This window comes from Terrapene carolina, unplaced genomic scaffold (assembly GCF_002925995.2).
Source record: "Terrapene carolina triunguis isolate 2854851 unplaced genomic scaffold, T_m_triunguis-2.0 Scaffold84, whole genome shotgun sequence".
NCBI classification, from domain to species: domain Eukaryota; kingdom Metazoa; phylum Chordata; order Testudines; family Emydidae; genus Terrapene; species Terrapene triunguis.
This window is the reverse complement of record NW_020664435.1, coordinates 677,766-698,221: the sequence shown is the minus strand read 5'-3', so window position 1 is coordinate 698,221 and position 20,456 is coordinate 677,766. Positions and strand designations below refer to the sequence as shown.

General features: G+C 46.5%; 1 protein-coding gene across 1 annotated transcript in view; it reads left to right on the top strand.

Annotated features, from left to right (window-relative positions):
- NOD1 (nucleotide binding oligomerization domain containing 1) overlaps positions 1-20,456 on the top strand; it is a 50,971-nt gene that overhangs the window by 10,865 nt on the left and 19,650 nt on the right. The window contains exons 2-3 of the mRNA XM_026649358.2: positions 10,098-10,435; positions 15,308-15,482. Coding sequence (XP_026505143.1) covers positions 10,220-10,435; positions 15,308-15,482 — 391 coding nt within the window. The 5' untranslated portion in view covers positions 10,098-10,219. The remainder of the gene's footprint in view (positions 1-10,097; positions 10,436-15,307; positions 15,483-20,456) is intronic.

Genomic DNA, 20,456 nt, shown 5'->3' with positions numbered 1-20,456 from the left:
AGTTCCACTTGCATATCAACTGAGTGATGTCTTAGGATGGATGGATCCTAAAATAGCCACTACTGGTCATAAAACAATCCCTAGGTTCAGAGGTCATGTGAGGATTGTTTGTATTCATTAACCCTGTCACAAATGCTGCATCAGTTAAATAAAACATTTCTTGACTCCAAAATTTTTCAAAAGCTATTTAATATACTAAAATACCTGCCATTGCCTTGTACCCACAAACTTTTCCAGCAGAATTCCACATGCTGGATAATTACATTGGGTCTGGAGCCAGCAACTGGAGTGGCTGAGATGGATGCACCTCTGAGCTTAGCAAGTGGATTCTTTCAGCACCTATTTCTAATTTGTAAAAAGATTCACACATCACCTTTAAAAGTAGTCTGTGCATGTAAAATTGATTAATAATAAAACGAATATTTCAAGCTTGTAATGACAAACACACAATACAAGACAAAGTAAGACACATCTCAAAAGACGTAATGGTAGATTAACTGTGTCAGATACTGTTCCTTCTAAACAAACAGCCCATGGACTTGTAGACAAGTGTATAGGTATGATGATGTCACCATACTAGCCTTGGGGTTTAAGCAATGAGTGAATAAAGAAGATTAGGTTAGCAAGAATTGTACTACCTAGTTTCTAGTTGCAGGCTCTTCTGAACAGTGACAATATGTGTATAACAACTGCCACAGTGGGTTTCCAATCCTGATTGGGGCCTTTGGGGCATTATCACATCTTGAGGGTTCTGTTTTAGAGTAACATTATATGGTCTGGTTTAGTAAGATTATGTAGCTGCTTTAGTTTACGAATAGGACTGGAAGGTTCATTACACGCTAATACAATGCTCTGCAATACTTATTAGCTTTTCCAAGAAGCAATCAGTTAAGGTGTTTTTCTAAACCTTATCCTGATGTGTCATTTGACCAGTTTATTGTGGTAGTTGAAGACACTCATTTTTACTGTTTAATTAGACTGACACCTGCTTTCCAGAAAACCCAGCACCTGCATTCTTTCAGGGTTAGTTAGGGTTACCATATTTTAATTTAAAAAAAGGAGGACACTCCACGGGGCCCCGGCCCCCCCCCCAACTCTGCCCCTTCCCCGCCGCCAGCCCCGCCCCTTCCCCAAAGTCCCCGCCCCACTCCGCCCCCTCCCCTGAACGCTCCGCCCCCCTGCTCCTCCCCCTCCCCTGCTTCCCGCGAATCAAATGTTCGCGGGAAGCCTGAAACAGGGAGGCAGCAGGTAAGCTGGGGCTGGGGCGGTGGCGGGGCAGGAGGAGGCCGAGTGGCTCCCTCCGGCGGCTGGCCGGCCCTGGCCAAGAGGCTCTGGCCCCGGCGTCTCCCGCCCGGCTCAGCTCGGGCCCTGAGGCGCCAGCCCTGGTTCCGGCCGAGTGGCTCCGGCCCGCCCTGGCCCCGGTGGCTCTGGCCCAGCTCGGCTCAGGCCCCGGTTCCGGCCGAGCACCAGCGGCTCCGGCCCTGGCCGAGCACCGCCGGCCCCAGCGGCCCGGGCACCGCCAGCCCCGGTTCCAGTTCCAGCCGAGCACTGCCGGCCCCAGCGGCTCGGGCATCCCCGGTCCCAGCGGCTCCGGCCCAGCTCAGCTCAGGCCCGGTTCCGACCGAGCGGCTCCGGACCGGCACCAGCCCCGGCCGAGCACCGCCGGCCCCAGCGGCTCCAGCCCGGACCCAAGCCCCACGACCCCTCCCTCCCTATTTTCCCGGACATGTCCAGCTTTTGGGGATTTCCTCCCGGACGGGGATTTGAGGACCAAAAAGCCAGACATGTCTGGGAAAATCCGGACGTATGGTAACCCTAGATTAGCCTCACCACTGGACACATCAGGACTAATCAGTGTTGCCAACTCTCATCATTTTTTCATTAGTCAGGGAAACTCAGCCTCCCCCACCTCCTGTGAATAATTGGATGGCTCTTCTCAGTCCCACTCCTCCCCTCTTCCTCCTTACAGCACCCAGCCTGGAGAAGGGGAACCAGCTGCAGGCACCACAGGCCTGAGAGAGGGGTTGAAGAACCCCAGCAGTTGCAGGTGGGGCTGGGGGGCCAGAACTGATGTAGGAGCTGGGGCAGTTGTGGGCACAGGATTAATTTGGGGATTGAGGGCAGAATTTGTTGCTGACCAGGGAAATGAGCAGATGTGGAGGTGAGAGAGCTGCAGTGGGACCCAAAATCACATTACTCAAATAACTTGGGAGAGTGGGCAGCACTAGTTGTAGTGCATGTGCTGCAGGGCGGCAGGCAACGTTCAAAGCATCCAGCATAACCTCTTTTTAAAATGCCTCATGATTCTAGGGCCAATCTCATGATGTTTTGGGGTCTGATTTTTTTTTAACCTTTGGGGTTGTCAGTACTGCTCCTGATTCTTTCAGCAACAAGTTACATCCAATTGTCAGATTCATAGAATGTTTATATGGCTAACTAGGCCTGGAAGGAGTCATAATTCATATTCTATAATTAATATCATTCAGCATCAGACCCACCTAAATCTTTGTGAGAAGAGTTTGCACATAATCAGCCAAATAATGAAGCTATCGATTTGAAATTTGTGCAGGCACTGGCTAATCCATTGCCCCATCCATGGTTAGCTGGAGACACAATATGATCACTAACATGGATGAGAGAATTGTGTGCTAAGAAAAGGCCTGTTAAAGAATACAAATCTTGGTCTCATTGCTATAGCTAATGTGGCTTCTGGGAAAGTCAGAACTGTACATCATAGCATGCATTAAATCAGCCAGCCTCCATGCATTAATGTTATATGTCCTTGTTGTCTTACAGTGATGGGGGTCAGAGGCCCTTTTCATCTGGATAAGCTAGTGACATTTCCTCGATCAATATGTATGGCTGTGAGGCTTAAACATAGCTCTTCTTTAAACAAGGGCTGTGACTACGTAATTGCATTTTTTGGATATCAAATACCAGCTATTTTATCCATCAGAGAATTGATAAAACTGGATTGTAATTAATTACTGTTACTTGTGGAAAATGTTGGGTGAAACCTTGATGCAGCACTTCCAGTGAGATTTTTGTGAACACTTTTAGATTTCTAATTGTAGTAACAGTAGAAAATATCTCCCTTGCTTCTCTGCAAGAAAGCCAGTGTAGCTGCTTCAAAGTGTATATAATTCCCCAAGGCAATTACAATGCAGAAAAGCTTTCCACACCCTTCTCACCCTCTTTCCCTTTCCAGATATAAATAAGGCCTTATCCACACTGGGGATTTCATCTGTAGCGACCAGTGCAGACTCTCAGCCCTTTACGTATCTACACTAGAAGCTGCAATATGCACCAATGCAGCTTACCCCTGCTTGAAACTGGGATAAGCTGTGATTCACACTAGTGCAGTTTGTAGTGACTTTGCCTATCTACACTAAGAGCCAGATTCACAACTGGTGTAAATTTGCATAGGTCCACTGTCCCCCAATATGCACCTCACCAATTTACACCACCTGAGAATGGGACAGTACTGCTTTGCACAAGTGCAGCTGCAGTAGTGATTGGTCATCAATGGCTAAAACTGGGGCTAATCCCTAGCCTAGACAAGTTCTAAATGTTGCACATTCCTTTAACTGAATGTAATGACACCTAAACAGTCTGATTAACATTTTCCGCCACAAGTGATCTGTGTCTATTAGATACATCCGACTTCATTACACCATTCATGTTACTCATGCAGCTGGGCTGGCTGGTTCCTGACTCACTTGGCTTCCTGGAAACCATGTTGCCATTTCTCTGTGTCAGAAGAATCTCATTGTGTAAAAATATGAACCGTGATGACTGAACCATTTTTCAAACACCACTTCATTCTAAAGCTTTTGCAAGCTTTCTTTAAAGAGACACTATCATCATAAAATATGGTCAGTACAAACATCTGTAACTCTTCTAAGGTACTATACCCACCCCTGAATCCCTAGATCATTTTTGTTGTAATATTGTATTATTATTATTATTTTATTTTATTTGTATTGCTGTAGTGCCTTGGAGCCCTAGGCATGAACCAAGGACCCCATTGTGCTAGGCTGTACAAACGCAGATCAAAAAGACAATCCTTGCTCTAAAGAGCTTACAATGGAACCATATTTTGCTATTGTGGGTTGTCTGTTTTTTCTTTTCTTTTCCTGTTTCCATGAAAGAATCACACAAATGCTCAGGGAAACGTATCAACTAAGGCCTTGGCTACACTTGCAGATCTACAGCGCTGTGAGTTAAACCTGACTTCGTGCAGCTGAGTAGGGAAAGCGCTGCAGTCTGTCCACACTGACAGCTGCCCAGCGCACTGTCGTGGCCACATTTGTGGCAATTGCAGCGCTATTGGGAGCGGTGCATTATGGGCAGCTATCCCATAGAGCACCTCTTCCCATTCTGGAGCTGTGGGTTGTGGGAAGGGGGCGTGGGTGCGGGGCATTCTGGGTCCTGTCCCAACGCCCCATGATGCATCGCTTCGCATCCCAGAAATCCCTTTGTTTCTGTCCACCTTTGGCGCCATCTTTCAACGGTTTCTGTGCAGCGTGATCTGTCTGCGGGAAATGGAGCCCGAACTGCTGAGGCATATGCTGACTTATCTCGCCAGCACATCACGTTTGGCTGTCGAACTATTCCTTAAGATCCAAAGTGACAGTGAGAGTGAGGAGTCCGACGATGCTATCGAGCCGTGTAACGCGTACGACACGAAATTGCTTGAGGCATTCACGGACATGCTCAGCACCATGGAACGCCGCTTTTAGGCTTGGGAAACAAGCACCGAGTGCTGGGATCACATCGTCATGGAAGTCTGGGATGACGAGCAGTGGCTGCAGAACTTTCGGATGAGAAAAGCCACTTTCATGGGACTGTGTGAGGAGCTCGCCCCCACCCTGCGGCGCAAGGACACGAGATTGAGAGCTGCCCTGCCAGTGGAGAAGCGGGTGGCTATTGCAATCTGGAAGCTGGCAACTCCAGACAGCTACCGGTCGGTCGCAAACCAGTTTGGAGTGGGAAAGTCAACCGTTGGAATCGTGTTGATGCAAGTTTGCAAGGCCATTAATCACATCCTACTCAGAAGAACCGTGACTCTGGGTAATGTGCAGGAAATAGTGGATGGCTTTGCACAAATGGGGTTCCCTAACAGTGGAGGGGCGATAGATGGGACGCACATTCCTATTCTGGCACCACCGCACCTAGGATCCGAATACGTTAATCGGAAGGGGTATTTCTCTATGGTTCTCCAGGTGCTTGTGGATCACTGTGGGCGTTTCATTGACATTAACACAGGCTGGCCCGGAAAGGTGCATGACGCACGCATCTTTTGGAACACTTGGCTGTTCAGGAAGATGCAGGCCGGGACTTTTTCCCCAGAGCGGAAGATCACGGTAGGGGAAGTTGAAATGCCCATTGTGATCCTTGGAGATCCCGCTTACCCGTTAATGCCGTGGCTCATGAAACCCTACACAGGGAGCCTTGACAGCAGCAAGGAACGGTTCAACTACAGGCTGAGCCGGTGCCGAATGACTGTGGAGTGTGCCTTTGGCCGTTTAAAGGCCCACTGGCGATCTCTGTATGGGAAGCTGGAGTTGGCCGAAAACAGCATCCCTGCGGTTATATCCGTGTGCTGTGCCCTCCATAATATTTGTGAAGGGACGGGTGAAAGCTTCACTCAGGCATGGACCTCTGAGGTTCAACACCTGGAGGCTGAATTTGCACAGCCAGAGAGCATGGCTATTACAGGGGCCCAGCGCGGGGCTGCAAGGATTAGGGATGCCTTGAGGGAGCAATTTGAGGCTGAAAACCAGCAGTGATATCTGGTGCCCTGCACGGGAGTGAAGTGCAGTAGTTCCAATCTTTAGGAATCAGTGTCTGCTTAGCAGACTTGCAGTGCCTGTTTATTTCCTGGGCTAAGGAGTCTTTTACTTTATGCAATAATAAAGAATGTTTTCAAAGCCAAAAAATCCATGTATTGAAAAGAAAAAAAAATTATTTATTGAAAAGAAACGAGGGGGTGGAGTGGGGAACGGTACAATCACAGTTTCGCGTATGTCCTGTCTGGTGTGCTGTGCAGTGAGTGCTGCACTTCAGGACAGCTATACTGCATGGCGATGGGGGTTGAGTGCAGAGGGTAAGGGTCGTGGTTTTCAGGGCTGGGTGGTGAAGATACTGGTGTTGGAGGCAGCGGGTGCCGTGAAGAACACGGAAGTTGGGGAAAGTGGGTTGGAGATGACAGTGGGGCACAATGGAAAGAGTTTTGGGACAAGGGCTGTGGGGGGGGTGGTGTTTGCGTTTGCGGTACTGCTCCTCTTTCTGCATGGCTATGAGCTCCTGGATAGCGTCTGCTTGGCGCTCCAGGATGCTTATGAGCCGATCCGTGCTTTGCTGCTGGTGCTCCGTGCTTTGCCGCCGGTGCTCTGCGTTTTCCTGGCGGATCCTGTTTTCTCTCTCCCTCCAGTTCTGTGCTTTCTCATTCTCTTTAATAGATTGCCGCATCACTTCTTGCAGCATGTCTTCTTTGCTTTTTCGCGGTCTCTTCCTGAGTCTTTGCAGTCTCTGAGCAGGCGATAAGAGGGGCGGCTGAGGTCTCAAGGTTGATGCTGCTGTATAGGCAAAATGCAACATTTAACAGAGGCAGCATTGTTTATACCAGACAGAGTAATGATTTCTCCCGCACTTAAGGAGTAGAAAACACACAGGGTCTACACAATTGCATAATTTTCCCGTCCGAAACAGAGCACACATATCCCACGGGAGCCTCAAAATGGTGACTAAGGGGGACTGATTGTTTCAGGGCTGCACTGTCCTCTGGGTTTCTGTGCCTTGGGGAGAGGCAACAGCTTCAGGGGGCACCTACACTGAACACTGTCCCAACATTTTCCACAGGAGTTCGTCCTGGACGATATCTCGCTGCTGAGGGTGACCTGGGAAGCAAGGGAGGGTCTTCTACTGCAGTGCGGCTTCCGCCCTGGCCCATATGCAGCTTGCCTGTGTGCAGCAATGGTCCCCTCGCGGCACAGTGGCGCGGACACGTTAGCCTGGCTGGGACAAGGACCATGGTGGCTCTCCTGATAAACCTGCGCAAGCGCATTGCACACATTCTGGATGAGACATTCGAGGAGATTACCGAGGCTGATTACCGCGATGTGATAAACCACATCAATGCACTATTCCGCATCGAGGCATGCATGCTTAACCCCCCTCTCCCAAAGAGCCCGCACCAAAAAAATTCCTTCCCAAAAAAAAAAAACTGCTTACCGGGAACCTGCTCTTCTGTTTGTCCTCCACCAAGTACCGGCCGCTGCGACTGGCTACCTTCCTCCTGGCTTCAGAAGAGCTCCTGGCTGCATGGCTCCAGGGATTCCGGGGTGTCTCCATCCGGCCCACCACCATCACTCCCGTTTTCCTCCTCCTCCCCCCCTCCCCCCACCGGCTCTGAAGTGTCCATGGTGGTGCTCGGAGTGGAGGTGGGGTTAACCCCAAGTATCGCATCCAGCTCTTTGTAGAATCGGCAGGTCGCGGGGGGAGCACTCGAGCGGCCGTTTGCGTCGCGGGCTTTGCGGTAGGCACTCCGCAGCTCCTTCACTTTAATCCTGCACTGCAGGGCGTCCCGGTCATGGCCCCTTTCCATCATGTCCTTTGATACCTTCCCGAAGGTATCGTAATTCCTACGGCTGGAGCGCAGCTAGGACTGTACAGCTTCCTCCCCCCAAACACTGATGAGGTCCAGCAACTCGCCATTGCTCCATGCTGGGGCTCGCTTGGCGCGTGGAGGCATGGTCACCTGGAAAGATTCGCTGATAGCACTCCACGCCACGCCGGGCTGAGCAAACAGGAAGGGGATTTTTAAAATTCCCGGGGAATGTAAAGGGTGGGTCACATGGTTGGTTACCTGAGGCCAGGGCAGTAGAGTTTGAACTGATGACCAGCGTGGCTAGAACAGGCATTGTGGGATACTGCCGAATAATTCTGGAGGCCATTCACAGCGCATTGGGCGGCCACGTTGGCGCCGTAGCACTGCAGCGGCAGCGCAATACTCGCTATTCCTCTCAGGGACGTGGAGTACATGCAGCGCTGCAACCACGGAGATACAGTGCTGCAAATGCCTTGCCAGTGTGGATGGGGAGTGAGTTACAGTGCTGGGGGTGGCTTTACAGCGCTGTAACTCGCAAGTGTAGCCAAGGCCTGAGTGTGTATACACAAGTGCTGTCACATGCGTAAAATAAAACAGGGAGCGATGCATTTTTCTTTAATCTCTTTCAGGTCTAATAAATTTAAGTGCAGCGTGTAACAATAATAGGTAGAACATTTTCAGGCATAAGTGACCTTTTAAAGAAAAGAAAATCTATAATGAGTAACCATTCTAGAGAAAAGGTGCACAGTTTAAAATAGAAAGGGGAGAAGAAATACAGAAAGGAGAAAAGCTGTTGTTTTCTTTTTTTAAAGGAAAGGGCTCAGGAGACGAGAGATGCTGCATAATTTCTGCATGTACCGACTTCCATACAGAATATGGTCCATGTTGGGAGATGGACATATACATGTATGGGTTTTCTCTCTTGCTTCTCTCATCTTCCAGTTGGTGTCATGTGGAACTGGGCTGGTAGATGGGGAAGGGATAGAAAGGTATGAGGAAAAGGTGGGAGGGGATGAGAAAGGGACGAGAATTAAAATCAGATGATCAGCCTCCTCCAGAACTGGTTTGGTTTTGGCAGCTTTCTTGGTATGGATGTATTATTAGGATGGCAGACCAATGAATTACAAAGCACGTGCACCAAGGAATGCTGCTTCACAGCCAGCGATCACGTGATAGCCAAATGCTTCATTGAAGTGATAAGATCGCCAGTAACAGACATAAACTGGAATATGCAGCCAGACCATCTTAAAAACCTAGCTAGAGACAGCTCTGGGTGGTGCTCGATCTATACGAAGAGGCTATGTCAAGGGCGCCAGAAGAGGGGGGCTATGTCCTCCCACTTTTTACCAGCCGTAAGGATGAGCAATGGCAGGTGTGGGGGGCGGGAAATGAGTGAGCAGGGGGTGAGGTCCTGGGGAGAAGAGGCGGCATGGGAGCAGGGCCCTGGGTTTGAGCTCTGGTGGGCCCCCTCCCTTTTAGGAAGTTTCCGCCACTCCTGGGCTGTGTCCCTTTGGGACTTGCTGTGATGATGATGTGCTCAATTAGAGGTCCTCAGTTTTTGTTGATCCTTATAGGTGGGATCTTGTGTGTATTCTGTGATTCCACAGCTACTTCAGTCACCCCTTATCACAACATTGTAATCCAGGATCTAAGCTACCGCTTGTGTTTTTTGGGGAAAAAACAAACAAAACGTGTTGTTAGCCTGTATGGTTGCAGAGGTAACTTTGAAAAAGTGGACCAAGTCTAAACCAATGCAGTGATATTTCCCTGAGTCTGAGCACAGTGTGAAACAATAGTTCTAAGAGGCATGACCTGCCTCTGGCATCTCAATTGGGTGTTAATTCTGAAACCTACAGGAGATAATTTAATTGTCAACATTATTATTTCACTGCTGATTGCTTTTGCAGAAACATCCAACAATGTGATCTTCCCACCCCAAGCGGCCTCCTAAATCTACCCAGATGCCAACTCCCCCCATTTTTAATGTATCTGAAGCTGTCACAGGTTCACAAGGCCTTGTCTGTTCAAAATTTTAAACAGATTCTTAACTTTTTGTAGTAAACGAGAACTGACCTGATCTGTAAGAATTACTACTTTATGATGCAATGTCACTTTGTTTCCTTTCTTTCCTGCCCAAAGACTTTTGGACAGATGCCCTATCTTATCCACTGACGCATAAAAAGATAATATCCGATATTCTATCATACACCAAAGGACAGCAAATAAAGCAGACAGAAGCGCAGCACAAGGCACTCTTTATTCTAGCATGCTGTGTATGCTTTTGTTAGCCTTGACCATTAGGTAACCCTTTGCCAAGAGCAATGTAAGTTCAGGTGCTGGGGTAGGAAACCAGTGTTCTTGGAAGATGAGATTAGCAACTGTATTCTTGAAAGACTGGAAATGTTTTGTTTGATTGGTATTTGAGGAGTAAGTCTCTACAGTTGAATGTTCTTTTAACAGATCTTCTATACTGTTATCTGCACAGATCCAATAGTGTGAAGAACAATCTTTGTTTCACTTGAATTAAACTCCATGACGATTCCACGCTGCAAATCTCCAGTCGCTCAAAGATGATGTTAGAAGGAGCAGCCTCTTGCTATCTTAACAATGGAAGGTCAGTCTTGTGCTAACACAGAGATTATCCAGCAAGTACCCTCCGGATCAAGTCCTCCACCCTTCCTTAACTTGCTGAAAATACATCGAGAACTTTTAGTCAGCAAAATCCGAAACACCCAGTGTTTGTTTGACAACTTGATTAAGAATGAATACTTCTCTACTGAAGATGCAGAGATTGCTGCACAGTTTCCTACTCAAGCCGACAAGGTACAGTAACTCCTCACTTAACTTTGTAGTTATGTTCCTGAAAAATGCGATTTTAAGCGAAACAATGTTAAGCGAATCCAATTTCCCCATAAGAATTAATGTAAATGAGGGGGTTAGGTTCCAGGGAAATTTTTTCCACCAGACAAAAGACTATATTACACACACACACACACACACACACACACACACACACACACACACACACACACACACACACACACACACACACACACACTATAAGTTTTAAACAAACAATTTAATACTGGTACACAGTGATGATGATTGTGAAGCTTGGTTGAGGTGGAGGAGTCAGAGGGTGGGATATTTCCCTTACTGCTAAATGATGAACTAGCAATTGGCTGAGCCCTCAAGGGTTAACTCTCTCACTTTACAAGGCAGCAGTAATGAGGGACATATGCGCATTTCCCCTTTAAGTACACTGCCTTGTTAATTAAATCAGCTTGCTGAGACCACAGCTACTGCAAGCTCCCTCCGTCTTGAGCCCTGGCGTGTCCCCCCTGCTCTATGGAAGATGGGGTAAGCGGGATGCAGGAGCAGGGGGGAGGGGGACACCCTGACATTAGCCCCCCTCTTCCTTCCCTCCCCCCCAGACCCCGGCACAGCAAGCAGGAGTCTCGGGGTTCGGCTCCAAGGCAGAGGGCAGGAGCAGCACATGGTAGTGGGGGAAGGGACAGCTGCAGTTGCTAGCCTGCTGGGCAGCTGCAGCACAGGGAACTTAGGGGAGTGAGGAGCTGATAGGAGGGCTGCCGGTCCACCCTGGTTCCAAGTCCCCACCAGCTAGATGCAATGGGTTGCTCTTTCTGCAAGCAGTAGACAAAGCAGACGGCTGTCAAACGACGTTAGAAGGGAGCATTGCACAACTTTAAACGAGCATGTTCCCTAATTGATCAGCAATGTAACAACGAAACAACGTTAACCGGGATGACTTTAAGTGAGGAATTACTGTATATTCTTATTTCACTAGCCAGCTTGAACTTTTTATTAGCCATGTAAAACCCCACAAGTTGAAGTGTATCTGGTAACTTTAGCTCAACTATCTTTTAGACTTCTATTGTGTTTGATAATCTGTCCAGTTTCTACTGGGCTGAGTTCCCATCTCAAGTATCACTGCCACTAGTTGGCACTCTAGTGGGTAGGCTCAGCATAGAGGCTTTGAATGGGTAGGGTGACTGAACAATTCTCTCACACCTAGAAGTGACCCTGCCAATGAGGAGGGTCATTGCTGAGGCAATCTAAGGAAGTTTACACAGTTGCTACCTTTGCTCTGTGGATAACCAGAGAACACCAGTCAGCAAGGCTGCCAGTCCAGCACCTTTGACAAGCACTGGATTGACATGGAAAATAAATGAATGTATCAAGACCATTATATAGGGCTGAAAATCATTGGTGTATTTGGGCAGTGAACAGCATGGGTGTGGGGTTGGAGTAGACAGACTACCTGGTTACCAACAAACTGAGGATTTGATTGTCAAACTACAAAAGCAAACCCTGTGGGATGGGACTTTCAGAAGCACTCAGTGTTGGTCCAACTCTGATTTTGTTCATTTTACCATCAGGACCCAGTATTCATTTAGGGTTTGAACGAACTCCCATTGAAGTCAATGGTAGCCTTTCCACTGATGTTAGTGGGAGGTGGATTGTCTCTCCGCTTCTGGCCACGCTGCTCTCCCCCCCAGCCTCCGAAGCAGCTGCAGCTCCGGGGCTGGCAGGCTGCAGCCGTGCTGCTCGGCCCCGCCCCCCAGAGCAGGCTGTGGCTGCGCCACCCGGGCGCCAGAGCACACTGCGGCCGTGCCGCCCAGCCCAGCCCGCTGGAACATGCTGCGGCCGCGCTGCCCGGTCTGGCCCACCGGAGCAGGCTGCGGCTGCGCTGCCCAGCCTGCCGGAGCAGCTCCAGCCAGGCCAGAGACATCCTCCCCTGGCCCTCCCCAGATAAGGTGGGAAGGGATGGGATAGGGAGAGTGTGGGGTCATGTGGGGGGTGATCACAGGGGTTACTCCCCTGACCCCCAGTTTCTCCCCCCCCCAAAAATATTTCCCCACCACTTGCTGTCCCGGCCCGTCAGGGTAAGCAGCTGGCATGCCAGGACACTTTGTTTACTTAGGTTTACCTCCGTGCCTGCGGACACTTGAGGTAAACAAACCATCTTGGTCCGCCAGCAGCTTATCCTGATGGCCCGGGAGACAAAGTTTGCTGACCCCTGAATTATAGGGTCGGCTTATGAACGGGTTATAAATTTTTTTCCATTTTTACTTATCCATCTTGGGGGGGGTCAGCTTATAAACGAACCGACTTATGATCGAGTATATACATTAATCTCTGTAAATCTGTTTGTTTGCAGTTACAAGAAAAGCTCTAAGAACATAAATTTACAAAAAAATCTGTGATGTGAGCACATTTTTAATTGCACACCTGTACTGTTTGGAGCATTGTTACCATGCAAAATACTTAAGAGGGAAACAGAGTTTATTTCACTGTGACATAGGAGGGATCATAAGTTGGTCCTAGTTTAAAGGGGGGAAAATGTTCATTTTAAAATTGTAGTCACTTTTTCTACACATACTCTTCTCTTTAAAGACCTAAGTGCATTCTGTATCCTCCTTCATGAAAATGGAAAAAACCTTGATATCCTGACACATTTTGGTTTTAGATTTCTGTCTCCAGGAGCAAATATTAGCAAAAATTGCTTGGGTTTCCAATTCTTCCACAAGAGAAAATGTTCCAGGCATTTTTTCCTGTTACAGTGATTTAATACAATACCTGACTCTGACTTCCCTTATGAACCAGTTACAGAGCTTTAGAGGTTTCACATTTGTGTCACAGCAAGAGGAGAATGAACGACAAAAGAGGCAGGGTCCTGGGCTTCATCAATGTGCAGATTTCCCTAGGATAATAACTCTTGTTGGTTACTGGACATTGTACCTGTGGTGCTTACTCCGTGTAGCTAGCCAAAGCTGGGAGTTGAACGGTGGTGCATTGTATGATCATCTTGGGTTCTTTTTTTGTTCAGTAGTATAATATAGTAATAAAACAGTCAGTCATCTATAGAGGGGAGCTCTCAGAAGAGGCAACGCGTACTTCACAGGACCAGTGGGAAGTTCAGTTTTTGGGCCAGATTGCCTGATCTCCCACAGAGAATCCTGCAGAAGGGGCCAGAAGTGATTGAAAACTCGGGGATGGAAAAACCCACAGGAGGCAGCTTGAAGGGAAGGATTCAGTGAGGATCCTCTCATGGAGTCCCCCCACCCCACCCACTCCATATTGTTTGTCAGAGAAGCAGGGTTTGACCCCGGAGAATGAGCTGCAGGACCATACCTAGACCCTGTGGTTTTCATTGGCATCTACAAGAGGCCCGGCCTGTCTGCATGGAGACCCCATGCATCCATTACCTCTCTGTGCCCACAGCAATTCCTGACAGTGCAGTTCCATTGGGCCCTCTTACGCCCCACCTCCCCAGGATTTCCCTTGAAGGAGAATCCCCACTATCAAGGGGTCTCTGTGGAAGAGGCTAATGCAGCCCCTGAGATTGTTTCCTGATGCGACCACCCACATTTATGTTTACTAGGGCTCCATTCTTTGTTCCTTTTCTTTTTAAATTGAAACGATTTGTAGCTGTAAGCTTTGTTCACATGGAATATCTCCTATTTGTAGTTTTCTTATTGAATATCTGAGGTGGAAGGAAAAAATAGATTGTCTGAGGAATGTTTGCTGGCTTACAAGTAGGTTTTATCGATGTTCTGTCATAAGAGAATTGCCCCACTTTTGCAGATCCTGAACTAGAAGGTGCAGATTTCCAGATCAGAGGAATTGGGTGAAGGTCTTTAATATCTAAAAATCCTTTTTTTGCTGAGCTCTGGTGTATTCTATCCTGCATTGTGGGTTCTCTAGCTCATGAGAGGCCAGAGAAAAGTTGCCTCAGAGATTAAGGAATTTGGAAGTCCTTTGCCTACTGAAGAAATTGAGCTTGTGACTAGCAGGAATGGAATCCAGTCCATAGAGAAGTATCCTTAGAGCAAAGGCTGTACTCCCTAGAAACACTTGCACTAAGGTTGTCACATGCTGGTTGTACAAAAATCAAACTAGCCCTTGCCCTCTAGATCCACCCACCAAACCTAACCCCTTCCATCTATTAGCTGGAGTCAAACTTTTTTGCTAGTGGGTGTGGACATTAACTCTCCTATGGCTGCTGAATGAGAGGGGCATACAGCATTGCGTGCACGCACACGCGCTCTCTCACCCCCAACCCAATCCCCCGTAGCATGGGTGGGGAGAGGTGGCCTTGCAGAGTTAAACTGCTATGCTTAAAGAAGGAAGAGTGCTTGTTTGGTTCTGCATTCAAGTCCAGAGAGACATTCTGCTGTCCACACGCTGCTATTCAGGCTAGATTCTGATATAAAATTAAATAATGCAACTTTAGCCTCAGAAATCAGAGGATCAGGCCAGGAGGTCAAAAATCAGTCCTCTAGTTTCATTGGGCAAGATTTGAAATCTCCTGCATGACTGTGGTGACCACCCAGACCAGGAATTTCCTTTGCATTCTACCTAGGGAGCAACCTGTATCCCTTATCTTTATAGCTGGTATATGTACATAGCTGTAGTGATGAGCCCAAACTAAAACCTCTGATCCAAATCAGAGTTGCAGATCCAGCTTTTTTGTAATGCCGGAATCCAAACACACTGGACTTTGGGATAGTTCAGGTTCAGATCCAGATTCTGACATCCCAGCTTGGGAGAGTAGATTCTAGGCTTTGATTGGGGTCCCATTTCCAATCCTGAAGCATCTCAAAGCATTTCATAAATGTAACCAATACACAATCCTACGTATCGCTAACATTCTACGTGGTATTTCTTCAGGTTCGTAAAATTCTGGATCTGGTTCAAAGCAAAGGAGAAGAAGTTTCAGAATATTTCATCTACATCCTGCAAGAAGTCTCTGATGCGTATTACGAACTACAGCCTTGGTTGGATGAAATAGAATTCCACCCTTCACAGAATATTCAAAATAAACCTGTTGTAAATACAGATCCAGGTAGGAAGAGGTGTAAGAGCCAATATGCAGGTCAATTCTCTGTAGAAAACATGTCTCCAGAGAAATGTATGTTAATATTAACTGGATTAATTTCATCTATTGATTAGCCTCACTATTAGTTCTGATTTTCCCAGCCTTGGGAATCAAGCTTAAAAATATGTAACCAGGGATAGACCTTACATTGTGTTTCTTGTTTGAAGTCTGAGTAATATGGGGTGAGATTTTTATCCCCCCTACTACTGTCTGTGGCAACATACAGGTGTGACAGGTTGGATCACAGAAACCCCCTTGGGAACTGCCAACTGATGTGCCAAGACTACTTCTGCCCCTGCTTTCCCTGCCAGCTCGGGACTCCAGCACCCTGTCCTGTTGAGCCAGACATGCCAGTCTGCTCCAACCCAGACCCAGGGTCTGAAGCACGTGTCCCAAAGCTGCAGACTTAACTGAAAGCAGCTTACAGAAGTGTTCCTGTCTTTAACACTCAGATGCCCAACTCCCAATGGGGTCTAAACCCCAAATAAATCCGTTTTACTCATAAATTGTTCGCCCTCTATAACACTGATAGAGAGAGATGCACAGCTGTTTGTCGCCCCTCCCCCCCCCCGGTATTAATACATACTCTGGGTTAATTAATAAGTAAAAAGTGATTTTATTAAATACAGAAAGTAGGAGTTAAGTGGTTCCAAGTAATAGCAGACAGAACAAAGTGAATTACCAAGCAAAATAAAATAGAACATGCAAGTCTATGTCTAAGAAAACTGAATACAGATAAAAACCTCACCCAGTAAGCTTCCTTTTACAGACTAGTCTCCTTCTAGTCTGGGTCCAGCAATCACTCACACCCCCTGTAGTTACTGTCCTTTGTTCCAGTTTCTTTCAGGTATCCTTGGGGGTGGAGAGGCTATCTCTTGAGCCAGCTGAAGCCAAAATGGAGGGGTCTCCCAGGGGTTTAAATAGACTTTCTCTTGTGGGTGGAGACCCCCTCCTCTCTCCAGCTCCAAGATGGAGTTTTGGAGTCACATGTCCATGCATGACTCTGTTTTTACAGGCAGCAGCCATTGCTTACCTGCTACCTTGAACGTCCTCAGGTAGACTTCTTATGTGGATTGGAGCCTCCCAAGATCCATTGTCCCTTAAATGCTTCTTGATTGGGCAGTTAATTTGCACATTCCTTTCTCAAGAATCTGACCAAATGCTTTACTAAGGCTACTTAGAAATCAAGCCAGTACACAGCCAATATTCCTAACTTCAAGTACAAAAATGATACATGTATACAAATAGGATTAATAGATTCAGTAGATCATAACCTTTACAGAGATATGTTACATGGCATATGTAGCATAAAACATATTCTAGTTATGTCATATATACTTTCATAAGCATATTTCCATAAAGCCTTATGGGGGGCACCGTCACAACAGGGTCTGTAGAAACCGGAGCACCAGCTAGGGAAAATACCATGGTGAATGCATTGTGTAGGGCAGCTGTAGGCTTCCAGGCTGCTGGAACTTAGAACAGCCCCCTCTATTACCTAGTAAGTTATGCTGGAGGCCATTTTAGACCCCAAAGCATGGCAGAATCATGAGGGCATACAGGTGGATTAAAGTCACCATAGTCCTCCCCGCATAGCGCTGCAAGCAGAACTGTCATGTGTATCACTCCCATTTAAATATTTGAAATTAATTCACTCTAAAAGTATTCGGTTTTACTGATCAGCTACGGGTGACTTTAAAAAAAAGATACTTAAAACAAATTAATGAAAGAGCTACCTTACTGAAGCCAGGAGGGGAAAAAGGGAAACATTTCAAAAAGCTTACCAGGGAGTCAGATGAAACTGCTACACTGTGGTACGTCTGTGACAGGTTCCCTGTGGTGCATCCTGGAACTGGGATACCACTGAGCCCTCTATCCCACCAACCTGGATTCCCTCTCACACTGATGCTGTGACAAGCTGCAAACCTCTCCAGGTCCTACACTTATACAGCTATCCACAGGCAGGGACAACCCCAGCTGAGTTACATGAATGCTTTCGCCAGCCACCCATGCACCAACGATAGAGAGGCTCCAGCCAATTCCCCCCAGCTCCCCAGTCTAGGACCCAGAGCTGTATTGTCTTGCCCTTGTTAGAAGCCTGGCCAGTGTGAGTTTATTATCCACTCTGCCCCTCCCTCAATGTGGAGAGGACATGCACCAGCTCTTGTTACTGAGCAGATTTCCCAAGCACTTCATCCAAAACACAGTGTTTTAGGTAGAACATAAAACAGATTTATTAATTACAGAAAGATAGATTTTAAGTGATTATGAATAGTGAGTGTACAGATCAAAGTTGGTCACCTAAGAAATAAAAGTAGAATCACAATCTGAGTTCTATAAGATAGCTAGGATTTGAATCAAGCAGTGTGTCAGCCTAATGAGAGAGTTCCTTCATACACAGGCTGGGATTCCTCTTTTAAACCTGGGACCACCTTCCCCGTTCAAAGTCTTTGTTCTCCAGACTTGTTTCCAGGTGTTGAGTTGTGGGAGGAGAGAGGCCAAGTGAGGATGTCACTTCCCCCTTTTGTAGCGTCTTCCAGCTTGTTGGAAAGATCTTTTGCTATGATGTGAGTCAAGCAGTCTCCATTGTCTACGTGCTTTCTCTGGGATGTCTCCATTATATACAGTTCTTGGGGGAGTCCTGTTGAGTGTGGATTCTCCTTAATAGACATCATCAGTGTCTGGCTGCTCCATTGTTGTACCTGAAACGCTGGTTCTGGGTGTTTCCAGTCTTACAACGTATTTCAGTAACACACACATAGCAAAACTTCACATACAATGATAGCACATACAATCCAACATGATCTTAATATTCAGCAGATCAAGACTTTTAAAATGATATCTCACAAGGCGTACTTTGTACAAAACCTATCATAATCATATCACCATGGTAAATATGGGGTGCCAGGGTGTTGCTTTGGGGTACAGAGTATCACAACATCAAATCAGCATTTTCAGGTGAACTAGAGATTTCATTTTAACCATGTAACCTAATGACCGCAGTTTAAGCATCAACATTAACTATTTCACTTTCAATTGTTTTTGCAAAAATGTCCTGGGATTGTAGGTGGAACTTGAGTAGTTGCCACCATGACTCCTGAATTACCCTTATAGATAGGAGGATCTAACCAAGTAATAGTGTGATAAGGACACAGTTTGCTGTGTATCTAGGATCATCTCCATTATGCATTAAATAACAAGAAAAACATACACTCTGTAGGGTTTGTGCTATAGCAGCCAAAGAAAACTAATATGTAAACACTCAGCTGCTAGCTGAAATATCTTAGCATTAAATGGAGCCTGACAGCAGCCCAGCCACAGTATTGGAATACAGTCATAAGGATTTGGTTGAACGTTTATATTTTGCTTTGTTTATGTAGCTTTTATTTTTCTAAACCTCAAGCACTTTTTTGTTTGTTTGTTTTTATATATCCAATAGTGTTGCATCACAGTCTCAGATCAGCCCTCCAATTGATTAGTTTTTAACACATAGCACAAACTAACTGCTCCGTGATTATCTTTGGCAAAGTGACTGTCAGCAGATTTTTAGTTATATTATTAAAATTAAAATATCACATTTTTATACAGCCCTTCATCTCAAAGGACCCCAAAGCATTTTCCAGACTGTATAAATACAAGACTCTTAACCTTAACCCCCCCCCTTCTGAAATGTAGACTCCTTTGTGATGAAAAACCCAAGAACATTGCCCAGTGGTTAGGATTTTTATTATTCTATAAATTGTTTTTTAATATCTTGAGGTGCCTAGAGCCTGGGATGATGATGATTATTAACAAACTAACAAATAGGCAAGGAGCGAAGAGTGACAAAGATGATCAAGGGGATGGAACTCAAGCCATAGGAGCAAAGGCTGAAGGAACTGGGTATGTTTAGTTTGGAAAAGAGGAGACTAAGGGGGGATGTGAAAGTGGTCTTCAAATACTTGAAAGGCTGCCATAAAAAAGATGGAGAAAAGTTGTTCTCTCTTGCCGCAGAGGGCAGGACAAGAGGCAATGGGTTCAAATTACAGCATAGCAGATTTAGATTAAATCTCAGGGAAAACTTCCTAACTGTAAGAACAGCAGGACAATGGAACAGACGGGCCTAGGGAGCTTGTGGAAGCTCCTTCACTGGAGGTTTTCAAAAGGAGGCTGGATCGCCCTCTGTCTTGGATGGTTTAGACACAACAAATCCTGCATCTTGGCAGAGGGTTAGACTAGATGACCCTTGCAGGCCCTTCTAACACTGCAGCTCTAAGAACAACTCCTGTAACTGAAACTGTCAGGGAAACTTAGAGGGGAGAGTATAACCATCTAAATTGTCTATGGCTTGGACATCCTGACCTTTGAAGAAAGGGTGGTGGGGTCTTTAGGCCCCAGGTTTTATGTCTCATCCAAAAGATGGCAGCATCAAGCAACACAGTGCCCCCTAATACAGTGCTGTACCACTGGGTCAGTACTGACTGGAAGGGAAGAGAATTTCCAACTGAATCACCAGCACCACTTCCTAGGCAGCCTCCCATCAAAGTACTGGCAAAACAGCCCTGTTGAGCCTGTAAGATGTAATTACACCAGCTCAAGACTGCAGGGAAAGTATTTATGAGCCAGGAATTCTAAAGGCACTCAGGAACAGCTAGCAATCAGATCTTTGCAATAGTCCTAATCTTTTAACTTGGCATGTAGAACATACCTGATGCTGTAAAAATAACTGCTCTTAGTTTGTTCCTTTGGACTGAGAAGTCACACACAAACCTGTTAGCCAATTCATGACTATCCTGAAAATAAAGCATGCAGTTGGAAAATGTTGCTAAGCAGAAATTATCTTTCTTATCCCAACAGGAGCTTTGCTAATGCCTCTCAGATTTGTGCTGAACACATGCAAAGAAAAAAAATAAGTTCACTATTACAAGTTGCTTCCCCTCCAGAGAAACACTGCTTGTCATT